Below are 20,257 nucleotides of genomic sequence, written 5' to 3' on the forward strand. Positions count from 1 at the left end.
TAGACGCATAGAAAAGAAATCACATGGGAGGTATGCACAATGATGGACATGGGGATTATACAGAATGATGAGGGAACTATAAAGAATGAATGATGTATGCACAATGATGGACACAAGGGAAGAATAGTTGATTAAAAAGGAGAATGTCAATTAAATAACAGTGGAAGTATGCATACTGATGGAAAGAAGAGAAGCATGCATAAAAAGGGTGAATTAGTTCAATATAAAGGGACACAAGGGAAGATAAATAATGTAAGAAGTGGTAAAGAATGAGAATATGAGAAAATGAAGGGCATGTGTAGAGGACAGAGAGTGATGTTCCTGCAATGTATCCCCTGCACCGGCACAGATCCCCATTGCTAAAGGGTTGTGATCTTGGGCTGCTACACAAGCTCAAAACATATCAAACAATCTCAAATGCCTACATATTCTATAAATGCCTAGAGCTTTATAATAGTATAACCATTAAAGTACAAGGGAAGTAGTAAATGATTATTAGTTGAATGTATTGGGTTTATTTAATGGGTAACCTTACATAAAGCAATTTGGAGAGATAGTTGGATGATATGATGTAACTCTTAATAAAGATGGCTCCCTCTAATTTGGCTAAAGAAAGGATTGCATCTAAAGAATCCTTTGGTGTTTCAGGAGAAGCATAGCAGACATACAGCTGGGAACAATAACTTTCCTTTTCCTTTAAGGTAATCTGTGAGGATTTCTTATTTGCTCCTTTTGATATTGTTGGAACTATGACTGAATGGGTGATACAGGTATGGGACCTGTTATCCAGAATGCTTGGAACCTGGGGTTTTCCAGTTAATGGATTGTTTTGTAATTTGGATCTCCATTCCATAAGTCTACTAGAAAATCATGTTGGCTGGTTTTTCTTCCAATAAGGATTAATTATATTTTAGTTGGGATCAAGTACAAGGCACTGTTTTATTATTACACAGAAAAAGGAAATCATTTTTAAAAATGTAGATTATTTGGATAAAATGGAGTCTATGGGAGATGGCCTTTCTGTAATTTGGAGCTTTCTGGATAATGGATTTCCGGATAACGGATCCCATACCTGTACTACATTTTCATCTGAATTACGAGCTAAGGGGGGTCCTGATCAAATGTTGGCCCTCAAAAGAAGTCTTGCACCAAAAAAAGGCCCTCAACCATTATTCTATACAAATGTGATACAGATTGAAGAATTCATTATGCAGCGGCATTCACGTACGTATAAACATGTTGTTTAAAAACAGATTACATCAAGCAAGTCATAAAAATTTGCTATACTAAAATCTCAATGTAATGAAGAATATTACATTGCAAAATTCTACCTGTTGGTTTTTTAATTTCAATGTTTATTTTTATTACTCTTAATGAATAATGAGAAATGTAGGCATATGCCAGTGAACCCACACAAGCACACTCACACCCAAACACTAATAAAACTAGAGAATATATATATTTATTCTTTATTGACAGTAAACTTTACGTTTCTCTAAAGAAATAAAGTCACAGACTTCAAACAGACAAATAAAAGCTGTAAGCCAGCAGCAGTCTAAAAAGTGTCAGGGATATATAAGAGAGAGGAAGGTATAAAGAGAGAGAAGAAGGGCTATTGAGAGAGAGCTGAATAAAAGGAGATACAGGATAAAAGGAATCCGCAATCAAGGAGAGTAGCAACTCCCTGCAGTTCATTCTTCTATCAGTAAGTATCTCTACCTCTCTCTTAGTTGTCTTTTCTCTGTCTTCTGGATTCAAGGATTTGAAGAGGCGATATTCAAAAAGTGACAAGTGTGTAAATCGTACTGAGAAAGAAGCAGATATGGAAAACGGTTAGGGGAATAACATTCAGAAAGAATAATAAAAAGGGTAGGATGGTGAACTAACTATTAACACAAACTAGTAGGAATTAAGGGACGGAAAATATATTTTCATTACTCAAACTTAGTGCAACTTTAAAAAGGGAGCAAAAGTGCTTTGGACAAGGGGAATACAAGGATCACCAGGGGTATCACATAGGTTTTACATCTCAAGTCAGGTTGAAAAAGGACATTAAGGGGGTCATTTATCAAGCTCCGAATATCCGAACCTCGAATAATTCGTAGTTTATGGAGCAAAAAAAAACAAACTACGAATTATTAGAGATTTATAAAAGTCTGATGGTCTAAAAACTCTGAATCCGAAACCCCTGCATCTAAAAGAGCTCGAGTATAAGTCAATGTGGAAGATCCCAGTGTCTGCGCTGATGTCCGTCCCGATATCCTGTGATTTCGGGGATTCGGAACAAAAACTCTGAAAACTGAAAAAATCCTAGTTTTTTGTGGAAAACTCCGAACAATTCTGAGTTTTCGGGGAAAGTTCTGAAGATTTCGGAGTTTTGCCCGATTCTATTTTTCCTTCATAAATAAGGTCCATTCGGGAATTCGGAGTTGGATATTAGAAATAGTGAGATATTTGAGGTTCCATAACAGCATGCAGCATGTGCAAAAGGGACAGACTAGAAGTGGGGGCATTTACAGGAGGGCCAGGGTAATTCACTCACCAGCAGAGGCTCAGCATCCTACGCGCTGACATAGCGTACAGTGGCCCCCACCCTGCGTGCGAGGAAGAAGTGCCATTAGTTCAGGATGCTGTTTCTATGAAGAGCTTTTGGAATTTATACGTCAGAATTGGTAAATATGGAACCAACGTTTGTACATATGTTTTGCCTAGCACTTTTTGTTACTACAAAATGAGAATAAATATAAATACAAACTGGTGAATGTTGCTGGGGCCCTGAGTCATGAGCCTATTAGAAGAAACCAATTTAAATTCTATGTACTACGAATAAAAACAAAGAACCTATTAATGTGGGGATACGTGTTTAAGAACTTAGCCTGCAACATTTGACTTGTTGTCTCCATTGCCTTGTTAATAAGGTCGCTAAATGGCTAAAACCATAAGTGACAGTTAGGGTTAGGTAGACTTAAAGGAGAAACCCTACTCCCCCAATGCCCACCTCCAAGCTCATTCCCCTTAGAATCATTATTCAGAATTATTTTCAGAAGTCTCCCTGTATCCCAAATTGCTATAAACCTGCAGATTTGCACAGTAGAGTTCATTAGGGCCATCCTCCGTCTGTTTCTGGTCATCTTCTGACAGTTGTCAATACAGATGTTGCAGAAGCATGCGCAGTAGAAGATTATTCAGGACATAGTTAGAACTGCGCATGTTCCTCTAAAATCCGTGTCGCCGCTCTCACAGAAGAGGACCAGAAGATGGCACCTTTGAATTCTGATGTTCAACTCAGCATATTTATAGCAGCTCGTCATACAGGGAGACTTCTGAGAAGATTGGATGCTGCAGGGAGGGAGCTTGCAGGGGGCACTGGAGCAGGCAGTGGAGGGAGGTAGATGGGGACTAGGGTTTATTTCTCCTTTAACTCCAAGCATCTGTAATAGGGTTATACTCCAAGTGGAAAGTAGCTTGCATTGTTTTAGAACTCCATCAATTATTGTGAGAATGGTTATATAGATACTGTGCATTATATTGCATTGTTGTTGATGTGCTGTCAACCACTAGAACCTGTGCATCTGTGTTATAGCTCCTATATATTGCACTGCATAACCATAACCACCCTCCATCTACTACCTCTACTCACCTTCTAATGGCCCATCCTCATTGTAAAGAGTATTAAAGAAACTGTTGCGTCATCTCTAGCTTTTAGGCACCGGCTATGTAGTTCTGTTTGTATGTACTTTGTCTTGCAAAAGTATTTCTCACTTGTTCTTATCATTTATATATATAAATATTGTGTGTGTGATTCAGACATAAGAATCCACTCTCTGAACGTGGTTTTGCAGAGCCACCTATTACAGCAAAAACAGGTTTAAATCTTTATGGGTAACTCTGTACAGGATTTTTTGACCCAATCTTCCAAGCAGAGTTGCAGGTTAGTTTCAGATTTTCAGTTGGATTGAAATCTGAACTTTGACTGGGCAATTTTAGTTCTACTTTGGCCTTGTATTTGGGATCTTGGCCATGCATAATGGTAAACATGCTCCCAGTGTTTTACTGTATTTTGGACCACAATATCTTCTTTTTTAACAAAATGCTCAGACCCTAATGACCAAATCAAGCCCTACAGTAGTAGACCACTATAATTTCCTATTGGTATCGGTTCTGAATACCACTGGTTTGTTGTATAGTGAGGTTAAGCAAAATAACCTATCAATCAAAAAAACCATGTCAGTTGGCGGAAAGCATAAGGGCAAGGCCAGACATGGCGTTTTTTGCGGCATTTTTACGTTGCGTTTTTAAAAATGAACAGCCAGGCGTTAATACGCATAAACTGCACTACCACTGAAACTAATGGAAAACGCACTATGGCAATTCACACAGGGCGCTTGCAAGCTGAAATCCGCCACAGGACGCCAGTATTGGCGTTTTTTAGCAGAAACGCCAATACGTCAAGAAACTACCAAATCAATAAACTCTATGGGATCTGCACGTTTGAAACCACACTGTATGTAAATACGCAGCAGATGTTAAATATGGCGTCCAAATTCAATGAGAACAATGAGAAGTGCATGTTGGGAAAATAATCGTGCGTGCTGTAAAACGCATGATGACGGTCGCGTGTGGTTTCAGTAGCGTATTTACGCCTGGCTGTTCTTTTTTAAAAACGCAAAGTAAACACGCCACGTCTGGCCTTTCCCTAAGAGTGACCCAACTGTGGGAAAGGCTTTGTGACTAGGTGGGACCAAGTTCCTTCAGGCTAAAGTTCTAAGCAATATACTATACTTGGCTGTAACCAAACACAGCCCACATCTAGAGAACACCATACCTACAGTCAAGTGTGCTTATGATGATATCAGTTTGTATGGTTTGTTTTACAATAAAATGAGGGTGTTGTCAAGTGTAGAAAGGTTTTGCAGACATTACCAGTATCTGACTGAAGCACTAGTACCAAGATATAGTATTATGTTGTACATATAGAGCAAGAATGCTGTTAATTTCATGTTCATTATGTTCCTTTAGAGATGAAAGGATCCTATCACTACTTTTACACCCTTTCCCCAGAGTTTCCCACTTTGTCATATTTATTTAGAATTCATCACATTCATCCATAGCAGTCTCCCTGTGCCCAAATTCCTCCTCGCCAACACCAATATTTCATTTTTATCCTTTTATTTATCTCTGTTATTTAAGACTCTCCATTCCTGTTACTCACCTATAAAGGTAATAAAAGAAGGACAGCAAATAGAATGCCAGTTTACACCAGGCTTCCTTTTGGCAGTAGTTCAGAATGTCCACATTCATAATGGAGACTGGATCAAACATTACTTCTGAGCCATCTGCGGGCCGGTGGAAGTACCTGTGCAGTAAATACCAGATATATCTGTTAATAATTAGGTCCTGATACTTTTTTATAAGAAATCGTTCTTTTTTTTCTTAAAGGGGAAGTATCATGAAAAACATAATATGTAATGGAAACAAGAAACGTTCTTAATATAATCAATAAAAAAAATTGTTCTTATAAAATCAATTTACTCTTCATTGTCCCCTGTAGCAATCTGTTTCTATACCTGCAGGAGTCAAATTCTGATTGACAAGGCAACTACAATAAGTCAAATAAATCTTTTGGCAGGCACAAGGCAAAGTCTTTAAAATGAATAAATATTATGTTAGGGGCTTGGTGCCAAGTACTAATTTAAATGAATCACATATCCTCCTGGAAACAAATGTGGCATCTGTAGTTTAGAAGGCATATGAACTTCATGATAATGTAAAAGATTCTGTTTTGGCAGTTATTTTATTTGTAGAACTTACTGATTAACACGGTGGAGTAATTTTATACAGATTTAGCAAATTTAAATCACATATATGGTATTAACCTAAAGCTTTTGTAAGAAACTTACCCTGGTGGTCTAGTGGGTAATGGGGGCCACGCCGCGTCCTTGGCGTGGATGCCCGCTGCGCCCCTCCTGTCCTGCCCTTGCCGGCGCCATCTTTGATTCTTAGGGCGCGCGTGGCGCGTCTGCGCGTCTCTTAAAGGCGCAGGCGCGCTGGCATGTTTGCAACGGCGCGAAATTGTGCACGTTTTGGCGCCAATTGGAGCTCTATTTAAGGCCCATTCAGACCTGTAGCCAGTGCCCGTTATAGGATCATATCCTGTGGTTTCCTGAGCTTTGTGCTACCTGTTCCTGAATTTGCTATCCTGACTGATTATCCGTGTTTGTCCCTGCCTGTTCCTGACTACTCTGCATTCTGTTTCCTGACCCTTGCCTGCCTACGACAACTCTTCCTGCCTAACCCCTTGAATGACAATCCGGTTTGACCCTTGCCTGCCTGACGATTCTGATATCCGCCTGCCTCGACCCAGCCTGTATGACCATCCTTCTGCCTTATCCAGTCTGTCTGATTATCTGGTTTTGACCCCTTGCCTGCCTGACGATTCTGTTCTCTGCCTGTCCTGATCCGGTCTGTCCTGTTTCCATTTCCACCAGACGCCTTGTCCTTGACCTTCTGCCCAAAGACTCTTGCTATCCGGTCGTGCCCCTTTGCCAGCCAGAACACCTCACCTTGTACCCCTCATTAAGTCCAGGTGGCACCCAATTAAGCTGAGGGCTCCTCCCGAAGCCCAAAGGTGGTCACACTACTGGTGAAGCCGAGCCGAGACCAGGGTCCTTGGCATTTGTTCTGGTATTGGATGCCGGGCCGTGACAGCTTTGTACACATGAAGCATAATTAAAAGTTGTTTGTGTGTATAGGCCCTCCCACAGTTTAAATAAGGTAATTTGTAGTTTCTATGGATAGAATCCTTATCCTATATAATAAAGTTCAAGTGTCTCTGCGTCCAGTCCCTGTGTCCGTGGGATTGCGCTACTGCGCATGTGCCCCACGGACATCTACCCAGATGAGAAAGAAACAGTACACAGAGCCTTTTAAAGCGCATGTGCCCCACGGACCTCTAGCGCTCGTTAATTTAACGGGCTTAATGTCTAGTTTAATATAATTTCAATAGTGATGGGCGAATTTATTCGCCAGGCACATTTTTACAGATATCAATAAAAATAAATAAGGAGAGTTGACTATGGTGCAACATGCACTGAGGAACTTACCTCCAAAGATGGTAAAATAGGAGAGGTATATTGAGGCCCAAAGTAACCCACTCAGCAGCACACATAAACATCAAGCAGAACAAGCCGTGGATACAATACTCAGGTACTACCAGCTGAGGAAAGAAAAGGTAGTAGTAAGAATGTGTGATGTTTTAAAAGGGCACAATAGGACAGAGAATAGGAAAAGAACTGCACAGATAAAAAAGAAGTGGGAAGTAGAATAAGGACAAAAGAACAGGAAACATTCTATCCATATTTTAATGTTTAAATTTTAAACAAATGTTAAACAACATAATGCAAAGTAGTTAAAGTACAGTAAGGGGCATATTTCTCAAAGGTCGAAGTTAAAAAAACTTCGAACTTCGAATTCAAAAAGACCAACCAAATGGTGGTCGAAGTTTTTTGGGGTCGAAGTGGGCCTACTTCGATCTACTTCGATTTAAAGTTTTTTTAACATCGACCTCCCAAACTCGCCCAATTGCCTCTATACAGGATCTAGGAGGTCCCCCATATGCTAGGGGAACAGCACTATAAACAGCACTTTGGCAGCTTTTAGGTGGCGAATGGTCGAACTCGAAGTTTTAAAGAGACAGTACTTCAAAAAAATTTGGTGAAATTACTTTGAAATTCAAAGTTTTTAACTTGGAACCTTCACTGGAACACATTCCAATATTTAAAAAGGGATTACGATCTCTGCCTGGCAATTATAGGCCAGTAAGTTTGACATCTGTGGTGGGCAAATTATTTGAAGGCTTGTTAAGGGATCACATTCAAAATGTTGTCCTAGTGAATGGCATTATGAGCAGCAATCAGCATGGCTTTATGAAGGATAGGTCATGTCAGACTAATTTGATTGCTTATTATGATGAGGTAAGTAAGGGGGAGAGGCAGTAAATGTGATCTATTTGGATTTTGCCAAAGCGTTTGATACCATGCCCCAGATAATAAACTTGTCTGTAGCAAGCAATGCCAGTCAGCAGCATCAAGGGCAAATAAGGTCTTGACTTGTATTAAATGGGGCAGAGAGTCACGGGAGGAGGGGGTCCCACTGTATAGAGCACTGGTAAGGCCCCATCTAGAATATGCCGTACAGTTTTGGTCTCCATCACTCAAACAGGACATTATTGTATTAGAGAGGGGACAGAGAAGGGCAACTAAGCTGGTAAAGGGAAAATCTTAGCTATGAGGAAAGACTGGCCAAATTGGGGCTGTTCACTCTGGAGAAGAGGCGCTTATGGGGTGATATGATGACTATGTATAAATATATAAGGGGATCATATAATAATCTCTCTAATACTTTATTTACCAGTAGGTCTTTCCAGCTGATTAAAAGAAAGTAGGTACTGTCTAGATAGCTGTGAAGCTGTGAAGATGTGGAATTCTTTTCCTGAATCAGTCATACTGGATTATATATTAGATAGGTTTAAGAAGGAGGTGGACGGCTTTTTGATGGAATACAGGGCTATGCAAGATAGCTCATAGTATAAGTTGATCAAGGCACTGGTCTGATTGCCATCTTGGAGTCAGAAAGGCAAATTGTAGAAGCTTCAAATTGTTGTTTTGTGCCTTCCATTGGATCAACTAGCAGTTAGACAGGTTATATATAGATTCAAACTTGATGGGCATGTGTCTTTTTTAAGCTAACTTACTATGTTACTATGTCTTATGTGCAACAATGGTCAGATAGCATTACAAACTCCGACAGGTTGAGAAGGTACGGTCAGATTGTCAAAACAGTCAGGTTTAGGAACTTCATGTGACAATTAATTACAAAAGTAAAATGATCAACATGACCTATGGGCAACTTTTAATGTTAATATTTTGAAGAAAAGGTTTTTAGTGACATTATCACCTTAAGCTATGGGACAGTACGGGCTAGTAAGGGAGTAAGAGTAAATTCTCTGTCCATTACATATTACATACCTGAAAGCTAGGTTTCTTGGCAATGCAGTGCTATTTAATGAGGTCTTTCACCTTTCAAAAACATTTGTTGTTTTCAAATGGTTCACCAGAAATGAAGACTTTTTTCAATTACTTTCCATTTTTTTTTCCATTTTTGTGCAAAGACCTGATTTAGAAATGCCCCCCCTTACATTGTAGATCTAAATTTCTAGGTAGTCTCCAACCACCATGCAAACCAAACGACAGCTCCAAGCTCCCTCTCCACATGATACTCTCCCAAATGCAGCTGCAAAAACTGTAGACCTGGGTGCTCAGCCTCCAGCGTCCCGACTGTACCATACACCATAAAGCACAAGATAGGCGACACTCCAGAGAAATGTGTCGTTTATTGCAACAGGCTGCACGCCTAATGTGTTTTGGGAGTAACTCCCTTAGTCATAGGCTCACAGACATTAAAACTCTCCAGCCACCAACCATCAATGATCTTAGACGTTCTTCCACCCTAGTGACCGTCTCCCATGCATATCTAAAGAGCAGCTCCGTAGCTGTGGTATCACAGAACATGAAACATTCCTCCTCTCCAGCAGTTTTAAGTTTATTCATTCTCATTTTTATAAATGCTTGTAATAAAAAAAACATAGTTCACAGTGGTTGAGCACATTTCAAATTACAAAGCACTGCACACAATAATATAAAAAAAACAAATGAAAAAAAACATTTTAACAAGACATAAAGCACAAAGACACCATTGAAATAGCAAAAGAAATCCTGAAACAGAACAGACAACAACACACAGGTTTGGTCGCTAACCTTTCTGAGCAAACAGCAAACCCTTTCCACGTTCTTAATCCTTTCTCTCTGCAAAAAAAAGGTGTGATAGGAAGGAATATATAGAGATGGGCAGAAAAGTGGCAGATCAGAATGTAATAGGGGTGGAAAGAATGATGACAGATAAAAATGGCATAGGGCAATGTGAAAGGGGGACAAGAGAGTGAAATAGGGGAGCGCAACAAAAATAAGAAAGACATTGGACAAAACATGCAAAGAGATAAAAAAAAATGAAAAGGTTAGTTACTGTCCAAAAGAATTGCAAAACATCTCCCTGGCACAATTATTATAAAGTAAAGTGAAGTAAATTTCTGTTCTATTTAGAAACTGTGTGAGGTCTAGCATACGTTTAGTCACACAGCATTATTTGGAGGGATGGAGGAAAACCTATATACTGTATATACTCGAGTATAAGCCGTCCAGAGTATAAGCCGAGGTACCTAATTTTACCTCCAAAAACTGGGAAAGCTTATTGACTCGAGTATAAGCCTAGGGTGAGAAATGTAGCAGCTTCTGGTAAGTTTCAATCAAAAAATTGAGGGTTTCTGCTCCCATTGGAGGTGCCGGCGTCTCGTTTTTGGATGCCGGTGAATATTCTTGGAGACTATTCTTAGACGCCAGCGACCGTTTTTGCACTTGACCCGAGTATAAGCCGAGATAGAGTTTTTCAGCATATTTTGGGGGCTGAAAAACTTGGCTTGTACTCGAGTATATACGGTATATATATATAAATATATAAATATATATGTTGTATGTTTCTACGTGTACATATAGTAAAAAGAGTCCGTTACATTAACATTTTTTGCTTCTTACATTTACAAGACAGTGTTTATAGCAGGAAGAATAATTCGAATAAGCTAATCGCCAATCACCTACATCAACAGGGGAGATGCTTTGCAAGGGAGAAGTTCGAGGAATAATATGTCATTTTATAAAATGGCACTTACTGCTCTGGATGGATTTCCCTGTTCAATAGGGTCCTTAAAGTCTGTCCGTAAATCATCAAAAGCAATGATCTGTATAAGAGAAGGGCTGTTGGTAAGGGTTATTACAGAGCAAGGTACAGCATTACACTGTATATATATATAGGATAACTCTTGTGTTATTATGTAGGTAGGCGTTGCATATGCAGTACTACTATAAACAGTTTTACCTCCTCCAAAAAATGTGCTTTACATTTTTTGTCCTATTCGCTGCTTCTTTATACTACTATCATACCCCCCAGAGCCATTTTGACCCGCCTAACCTGTCCAAACCACACCCTAAACTGCTGTGTAGCCATGGGGGCAGCCATTCAAGCACAGGATACACAGTAGATAACAGATAAGTACTACTATAGTTTATATAAACAAGCTGCTGTGTAGCCATGGGGGCAGCCATTCAAGCACAGGATACACAGTAGATAACAGATAAGTACTACTATAGTTTATATAAACAAGCTGCTGTGTAGCCATGGGGGCAGCCATTCAAGCACAGGATACACAGTAGATAACAGATAAGTACTACTATAGTTTATATAAACAAGCTGCTGTGTAGCCATGGGGGCAGCCATTCAAGCACAGGATACACAGTAGATAACAGATAAGTTCTGAAGAATCTCTACAGAGCTTATCTGTTACCCGCTCTGTATTCTGTGCCTTTTCTCCTTTATCAACTTTGAATGCCTGCCCCCATGGCTTTTTTCATTTACATGCATTTTTTCTTTGTTGTGATATTAGTAGTTTTACACTGCTAATATCATGGGGGAGTCTCCAAACACATTTCTACTCAGCTTTATTGCTCCGGTTACGACGTAGGAATAGAAAAGAGCAGAAGAGCACCAGAAGATTCATTAGTAACCTAAGCTTCTGATATACTGCCACTTTAATGCAACGCTAGCTATACAGGCACACATATTTCATAGAGTTCAATCATATATTGACAGAATTGTTTGATACTCATATATCAAGAGCATGTACCTGTGCATGTGGACCCAAGTGATTACTAAGGCAATGGGTTCATCTGAATAAGAAAGAAACTGCAGACTGTGCTGCTACGTTTTATTGCATGACGTGTTTCAGATCACATGGACCCTTCCTCGTGTGTTTTGCCAGTTTTACCATGGGCTTATCTGTTGGATTAGGGCAGTTTGACAATGAATATGTTTAAAGTCTTTGTACTAAATTTAAGCTATTTGTCATGATGCTCTTTTTGAATTGTTTTTTTTATTCTCAATACTTAAAGGGGAACTATCGCGAAAAATTAAAATTTAATATAAATATTTAACATCATACTGAAATAAGAAACTTTTTAAATACAATCAATAAAATATTCTGCACCGTTTCTGAAATAATCAAGTTTATGTTCACTATTCCTCTCTCAGCATCTGTTTCTCTTCATTCTGTCTTCATGCAGCAGTTGGGTGTCAGATATTCATTGACAGTTAGATCCAATATATCTTATAGGGGGGCTCCTTTCCTAGCAGATGTATTAGAGTTCACTCAAATAACTGATTCCAGTACAAACTAAATCTAACAAAATAACTGCCTTTTGCACAAATTCTGCATGTAGAGAGACATGGGAGTAAATTTATCAAAGAGTGAAGTTCCGCCACTAGAGTGAAATTCTGCAGCTCACAATTCATTTCTATGGGATTTTGAAAGGCGTATTTATCAATGGGTGAAAGTGAAAGTTCACCCTTTGATAAATACGCCTATAAAAATCCCATAGAAATGAATGGGAAGTGGCGGAATTTCACTCTAGTGGCGAAACTTCACTATTAACTTCACTCTTTGGTAAATATACCCCCTAGATGTCTGGTGAGTTTAATAGAGTGAGATCTAATACATCTGCTAGGAAAGGAGCCCCCCTATAAGATATATTGGATCTAACTGTCAGTGAATATCTGACACCCAACTGCTGCATGAAGACAGAATGAAGAGAAACAGATGCTGAGAGAGGAATAGTGAATATAAACTTGATTATTTCAGGAACGATACAGAACTTTTAATTAATTATATTTAGAAAGTTTCTAATCTCAGTGTGCTGAAGCTTATATTAAATTTTCATTTTCCCTTTAAGTTAAAGTGTAGTCACTGCAAAACAATAGCAAAACCTCCTCTTTTTGTTGTTTCCCTTTTTTATTCAACCCCCTCTATAAAAACAACCTCGTTATGTGAGTCTACCCTTTGGACTACAGTTTCCAATGAATATTAATGATCTAATTCTTTTTGACCCCTTAGGTCCCTGAGCTGAGACCTCCACAAGCTCTCTCTATTTACCGCTCGGCTGGTTATTATAATAACAAAGCAGTTTGTATGCAAGTGTTTCAAATTGAATTTATATTTTTTGTCTATGCTGTCTGTTTATTTGTATTTGTAACCTTTACTCTTTCCATTTAATCAACATTTTGGTTAAATGGTTTAATATTGATTCAGTTACTCGAAATATATTGCAATACATGAATTTTAGTCTGAAATAGAATAAATATTGCAAATGCAAAGTGTGTATAATTCCAGCTTTCACAATATGCTTCACTCTTAGGGGGTTATTTATCAAAGTCCGAATTTATCTTAATATTTTCTGGAAAAAACTCTGACCAAATTCGCAGGGGTTTTTTAGGCTTATTTATTAATACACTTTCCGGAAAATTTTGTTTGCAGAAAAAAAATCCGAATTTTCACAATTTTTTTCCGGATTTTTCATCCTATTATCATGATTTTTTCCGATTTTTCACCCAAAAACTCAAATTTTTCATATGTTTTTTGCCCAAAAACCTTCGGGGGCAGATGTATCAAGGGTCGAATATCCCCTCGATATTCGACTGCCGAATTAAAATCCTTCGACTCCGAATATCGAAGTCGAAGGATTTTGCACAATTCCTTCGATCGAACGATCGAAGCAATAATTGTTCGATCGAACCATTAAATCCTTCGATTCGAAGGATTTTAATCCATCGATTGAAGGATTATCCTTCGATCAGAAAAGTGTTAGCAAGCCTATGGGGACCTTCCCCATAGGCTAACATTGGCCCCGGTAGGTTTTAGGTTGCGAAGTAGGGGGTCGAAGACATTTTTAAAGAGACAGTTCTTCGATTATCAATTGGTCGAATATTCAAACGATTTTTAGTTCGAATCAAGTCGAAGGTCGTAGTTGAAGGTCGAAGTAGCCAAAAAAAAACATTTGAAAATCGATTTTTTTTTTTCCTCTATTTTCCTCTATTCCTTCACTCGAGCTTAGTGAATGGGCCCCTTGGTATTGCATGAAACCAAGCGCACATCAAAAATTCATTGGGACTTCTCCCATTGACTTATATTCAACCTCAACAGGTCTGAGATGCCGGATTTTCTGATTTGGACTTTTCCATTCTCAGGGTTTAATAAATTCTGTAAAATTCGTGATTTTTGAAAAGTCCAATTTTATATAAAAAAATCTAATTTTTTTTTGTGATTTTTGCATTCAGAGTTTAGTAAATAACCCCCTTAGATTCAAAACATTAACCTGCGCCTTATTTTGTGCACGTTTTGAAACGCTTGTATATAACTTGAAACATGCAGGCGAGCAGCTTGTTGGACAGATGAAGCATAAGATGTTCAGATGGACAGTTCTTGTAGAGGCTCCCGCTGCTGGCAGACTCACTAACATTACACGATGACACTGAACTAATTGTGCAGAAATACCCAGAGGAGAGACAGCTATTATACATTGACCTCATACAGAGAGCCCAACACAGGAGTGTAGAGGTATTGAGAAATGAAACTAAATAAATAAATAAATAAAAAGGAGAGAATAGTAACATGAAGGGCAACACGATGAAATTAAATAAATTCAGGCAGAAAACAATGATAATGTGAAGCTATTCAGAGCAGGCTCTTTAATCCAACTGTATCCTCTGTTAATTTACTGTTAGACCCATTTTGGTTATACAGTTTATCCGGAAACCTGTTATCCAGAAAGTTCCGAATTAGGGAAAGGCTGTCTCCCATAGACTCCATTATAGTCAAATAAGCCAAATCTTTAAAAATGTTTTGTGTCTGTGTAATAATAAAACAGTCGCTTGTAATTGATCCCAACTAAGTTATAATTAATCCTTATTGGAAGCAAAACTTGGCTTTATTTCATGTTTACATGATTTTCTAGTAGACTTAAGGTATGATGGTCCAAATTACAGAAAGATCCGTTATCAGGAAAACCCCAGGTCCCGAGCATTCTGGATAACAGGTCCCATACCTGTGAAACACTGTGGACTTTGCTGGTGCTCAATAAAAATATAATGATTTTTTTAAGATGAAGACAATAATTGCAGTATTATAGAGATGAATTCCAATAGGATATACGTGTGGGTGTGATGGGATAGTCTAATGTAGAAGGTGTGGTTTGGAAAGGGTGTAGCTTTTTCTGGGTACCACTTTCTAAACATATGCAGTTTCCATGGCTACCAGATCAGTCTCCACAGCAACAGAGAGATGCAGAAACACAAAGAATGGAACATACAAAGGTGGAAATAGGGAGGGGGAGCTGTATGACAAATGGTAGTCACATTTTTTGTAATGATACCCCTGATAGATAGATAATGATATACACACACACATACACTGCTATTCATATTTTGGATCTGTGATAGGCACATACACACTGCAATGGGAAGAAGCTCCAGTGGATCACACACACACACACATTACATACAAAAAAACGTACGCAAACAGATGCGCACAAAATGCACGCAGTGACTCATGCTGAAAAAATAGGGGATGACCACTCTCTCAGAACAAAGCAAGATGCAAAGAATAAAAATCTTTATGAAATCTTTGCACAGTCTTATCAATAGTCCATGTTTTAACAAAAGCATAAAGTGGAAAGCAATGAATTGAACACTATTGTTTCTATTGCTTGACACTTCTACACCCCTTAAGAATTCCGGGTACCTGTACTGACAATAGACATTGTTCCGAGAATATGCCATACTAAAATCCTAATGTTAAAACACAGCTACACAATGATCTTTTATTGCTGTTGAAAATCCAGATTATCCACCGCACAGTGGGACTCATTTTCCAGCACAGGTACAATAAGTACTGTAACCCATAGCAACCAATCAGCAGTAAGCTTTAATTGGTCTAATCTATGAAAGCACGGTTTTGATTGACAGCTGATAAGGTTTCTCCAGTTGGGTTCGCCTCCACAATGTACTGCTCAATATAAAACGTTTTTCATTTAGCAGGCGTCATTGTGGCCCTCCAGCTATTGAAAACTACAAATCCTGGCATTCCTGTGAAGCTGGAATTTGGAGATCCCATCAGATCCAGGAGCATTTGTTTAGTTTCATAAACTGAACAAACTCTGCTACACCATTACTACATTGTGACTTATTCTCAATTATATTTACAATATTTATATGGATATATAGGGGGATTTATTTGTAAGTGGTTTTGCTTTTCTGTTGAATAAAAACAAAGAGCCATGGCAGCTGCTAATATTAGTGTAGAAGGCATACTATGGACACAGTCTGTTAAATACCTATTATGTGTATAAAGTGAAGGATTTCATGGGCATTACTGCATCCAGTGGTACAGTTGCGTTATCAACATTATTCATTACTAAATGATCACCATGTTGTACAGCTAAGATATAAATGCAGACATATAGTCACATGTAGTAACATCTCCGCATGAAACGCATCTGTTACATGCACATTGTAGCATTAAATACATTCAAAATCCATTTTGAAAGAGCAAGAACGTTGCACAGTCAGATGCATTTGAGCATTGTGTGTTGGAGTCAGTGTAATAAAGGTTTAGAGCATGAAAACAGCTGAGACCCGCTCACTGATGTGAAGAGAGGTGCACCTGTGACCTGCCTAAGGGTGGATGTGTATAGACAGATAAATTATACAATTTCTGTTCCATAAACGTTATTGCATTTTTTATTTTTGTTATTATTATTATTATTATTATTATGCACTGGCATTTTCAGCACTGAAACAGATAACAATACGTATTGTTAGAAACAGTAAAGCCAGAACTGTTTGTACATTGTATTTGTTTCTTGCTATTCATCCACCTGGTCTGTTTAACTTTAGAATCGAATAACTAGGTTATTACACCCACTTTATAACATGGTAAAAGTATTGTCTTTGTTCCGCAGGCCCACACATTTCCTGCCTTGTTAATTTAGATCAACAAATATCCATCTGTCTTGCCTCACCCAGTACATTATTTACCCTGCAGTAACCCTGCCTTGGTATATAGGTATATCCCCACTAACTGCCTATCTTAGGATGACATATAATATACTGAGCAAATTATTAGTAATAGTATTTACATTCATTATATTATTTCATTAAAATGCCTCCGTCTTACTACCCATTTTGGTACAGGTGTTGTAGACTGAGGTTGTGAGACTCACGTGCCAGATGATGAAGAAAATGAGAGAAGCACAGAGGACGAGTGTCAGCATGTAGCAGAACGCTGCAAAGGTGAACGCCATGGCTGCTAAAGAGACGGCTGTGAGAGACCTTCCTGAGAGGCTGCTTTTCAAAAGGCCACCGGTAAACCCACTCAGAGAGGCAACTCCTTAAAACAGATGACAGAGGCTGGTCCTTGAATGTGGCAAAAGAGAGCAATAGCAGAGCTTCTAGAAAAAAAAAATCCTGACGGAGGCTGCTAATAGACTTCACAGTTTCAGGGGTGCAAAGATTGTGAGGAAAAGTGCAGCAAAAAAGATATTCAAAAAAAGTCTCATTTAATGAGACTGCTGGCACAGTGATATGCTTGGTGTGTAATAGCCAAAATATTGCTAAGAGGCTACTCTGAGACAGTTGCCATATTCTTCTTACAAAGTGTTTATAGCAGAGAAGCTGCTAGTGAGACAGCTGAGGGTGCTTCGCATTATAAATGAAATACTGCGAGAGTGCAGAAATAACAGTGTTAGAGGACAGCCTACCAAAAAGGAAGACGGCTGGAACACTGCTGAGACAGCCCATCAAAAGCCTTTATGCCTAAAGAAGTATACAAATCATGCGGCCTACGGGGCTGCTCCTCATTCTAAAGCAGAAAAGGTTTCCCACTGTGATCCCTGTGTGTCTCATTGTGTGGCACTGACGTGTATTAGTGGATCTTTGTGTGAGTTTTCATAGAGCTTTCCCTTCCCTTCATTATTTGTGCCCTTCTTTTCCTGGACTCTTTTTTATCTATCTTCTCTTACATTCTTTTGTTAATCTTATTCTATTTTCCCTATCTCTGCCAGCACCTCTCAGTTTGCCTTTTCTTCTTTTCTTTGTCTCTGGCCTCTCTTTATATGCACTCCTTTATGTGTTGTGAGGTTGGAGGAGAAATCTATCTATATGCACAGCTGAAATAGCAGAGCTGTAATCCTGGGCTTCTCTCTGCCTCTTGATTTCTTTCTATCTGATATTCTCTCATCTACCTTTCACTCCTCTCTCTGCTTTGCTTCTCCCTCCCTCTCAACTTCATTGTCTCCCTCCTTCTGGTACACCTCCTCCTCCACTCTGATTCCCTCTCTCACTCCTCTAAGCACATTACTTTCATATATTTGTCTGCTACCTTCCATTGTCTGTTTGCCAGTTTCAAATGTATATTTCTATATTCTTTCCTATCTTCTCTTTGTGTGTAACTCTGCTTCCCAATAAAGAATATTGCAGGCGAGTTTGCTACCCTGGATTTGTTCCACAACAATTTCCATTACTGATGCCCACCCATATCCACATATCAGCACAAAACCAAAATAATAAATCATTCATATAAACCAGAATCTATAGGCCACTTTGTTGTTACATGCAATTGACAAATACAAAATGTATACATTTGCATTGAATCTGCAGTCAGGTAATTAGTGACTTCAGATTTGGCTCAGAATGCGTTGACATCCAGTGACAAGGTTTAGGTACTGCACTGGATATTGACAAATGAAATAAAAAGAATAATGGGATGGATCTTCTCTTTCCTACCCAGAGCAACAAAGAAATCAAGGGGTAGCCACACAACATAATAAAGGGCATTTTGGACCATAGATAAATAAGGGGGGCTGACAGATAAGTCCTTTATTCTAGGGTTTCTATGTACTGGCTCTTGGGTTTACATTCTTACTGCTCATCGTAGGATCTACCAATAAGATCATTCCTTGTCATTTCATGGCTTGAATCCATTCCTCAAAAAACATGAAGACACATTATAAGGCTGGGGTCACATAGAGATGAAATCAGTCTGCTGAGATCCACAGGTCAATTTAAACCCTCACTGCTGCAACGGCAGATTTTGGCATGAAATCCAAAGTCTTGCTTTTCTTTAGAGAAATCAGCCAAATGGTTCCCGGATATGAATTTTTATTTCGTAGGCCCACTCAAGCATATTATTCAAAGGCAAAACCAAATGCGATGTGGGTTTTCTGGAGTCACAGGAATACCCTCAGATCACCCCAATGTGCGCAACCATGGCATCATAGAGGTGGGCGGCTATTCCTTGGAATAAGCCCCGGGTATTGGCAATATACTCTGTCCTGTTCAGCTCTGTGCACATTGACCACAGAGGCTTGACAGTTAATAACCATGTTCCCCATATATTTACCCTTTCACCACTAGTAAAAGAAGGTTTACAGCATCTGGATCCAGCCCTCATGTATCTAGGGCGATTATGGACCAGAGACAACTATGTCGTCAATGCCAGGCTTGGCATGTGTACCCTTGTTGTGGCACATGGCTGGGTATGGGGATTTCAAGTAAGTTCTATCTGCCCTCTACCGCTGTTCACATAACGGTGCCCAGTGAAGTTGCTGAGTTGATCGCTGCCAGATAAACCAATTTAAACGAAACCCATGCATTGAGTGCCTTGTCCTAGCCTGTATACCAGAAACCACTTACGTGTGTCCGAGGCCAGTAGGGAAGCATGTTGTGGTGTAGTGCAGAATCTATAAACATAAAGATAAAAACAATAAGTACACCGCAAATGAACAATAGGCAAAAAAAACTTATCATAGTTCAGTTTGTAGTTCAATAGAAACATCCCAGGGGTAAGGACTCGTTCAGGCCCCTAGGAGACAAAGTATTCAATCTGTGGATTCAGCGGGATTCCCTCCGTAGGAGGGCAAGATAATGGTCACCGCCTAGGGTTGCCACCCAGCCGGTATTTTACCGGCCTAGCTGGTAAAACACCTGCCAGGGCCAGGGCCCGTATTACAAATTTACCGGCAATGTAGCTGCCGGTAATTTGTAATACCATTTACAAAATCCCCTGCCCGCCGATGAAAACTTACATTTCCGTCGGCTTCGGGTGGTGGCCCCGCCCCTTTTGTGACGCTACTCCCCCGTGGCTCCGCCCCCTTTGCGGGGCCCCCACCAGTGGCCGGTAATTTTTTTTTAAAAGGTGGCAACCCTATCCCCGCCCCTGGTGCGGCTGGTGGTCAATAGCCATGCATTTGAAGGTGGGTAGCCC

General features: G+C 39.3%; 1 protein-coding gene across 2 annotated transcripts; it reads right to left on the reverse strand.

Annotated features, from left to right (window-relative positions):
* Positions 1 to 1,455: 1,455 nt before the first annotated feature.
* cnih2.S (cornichon family AMPA receptor auxiliary protein 2 S homeolog) lies at positions 1,456 to 18,269 on the reverse strand. 2 transcript variants are annotated; one of them, NM_001094059.1, is given in 7 exon segments: positions 1,456 to 1,805; positions 2,543 to 2,594; positions 5,213 to 5,356; positions 7,104 to 7,216; positions 9,816 to 9,863; positions 10,781 to 10,849; positions 17,217 to 17,685. In NM_001094059.1, coding segments are annotated over 6 exon segments (489 nt in total). In that variant the 5' UTR covers positions 17,298 to 17,685; the 3' UTR covers positions 1,456 to 1,805; positions 2,543 to 2,560.
* Between the last annotated feature and the right edge of the window lie 1,988 nt (positions 18,270 to 20,257).

Source organism: Xenopus laevis, chromosome 4S, assembly GCF_017654675.1.
Source record: "Xenopus laevis strain J_2021 chromosome 4S, Xenopus_laevis_v10.1, whole genome shotgun sequence".
NCBI classification, from domain to species: domain Eukaryota; kingdom Metazoa; phylum Chordata; class Amphibia; order Anura; family Pipidae; genus Xenopus; species Xenopus laevis.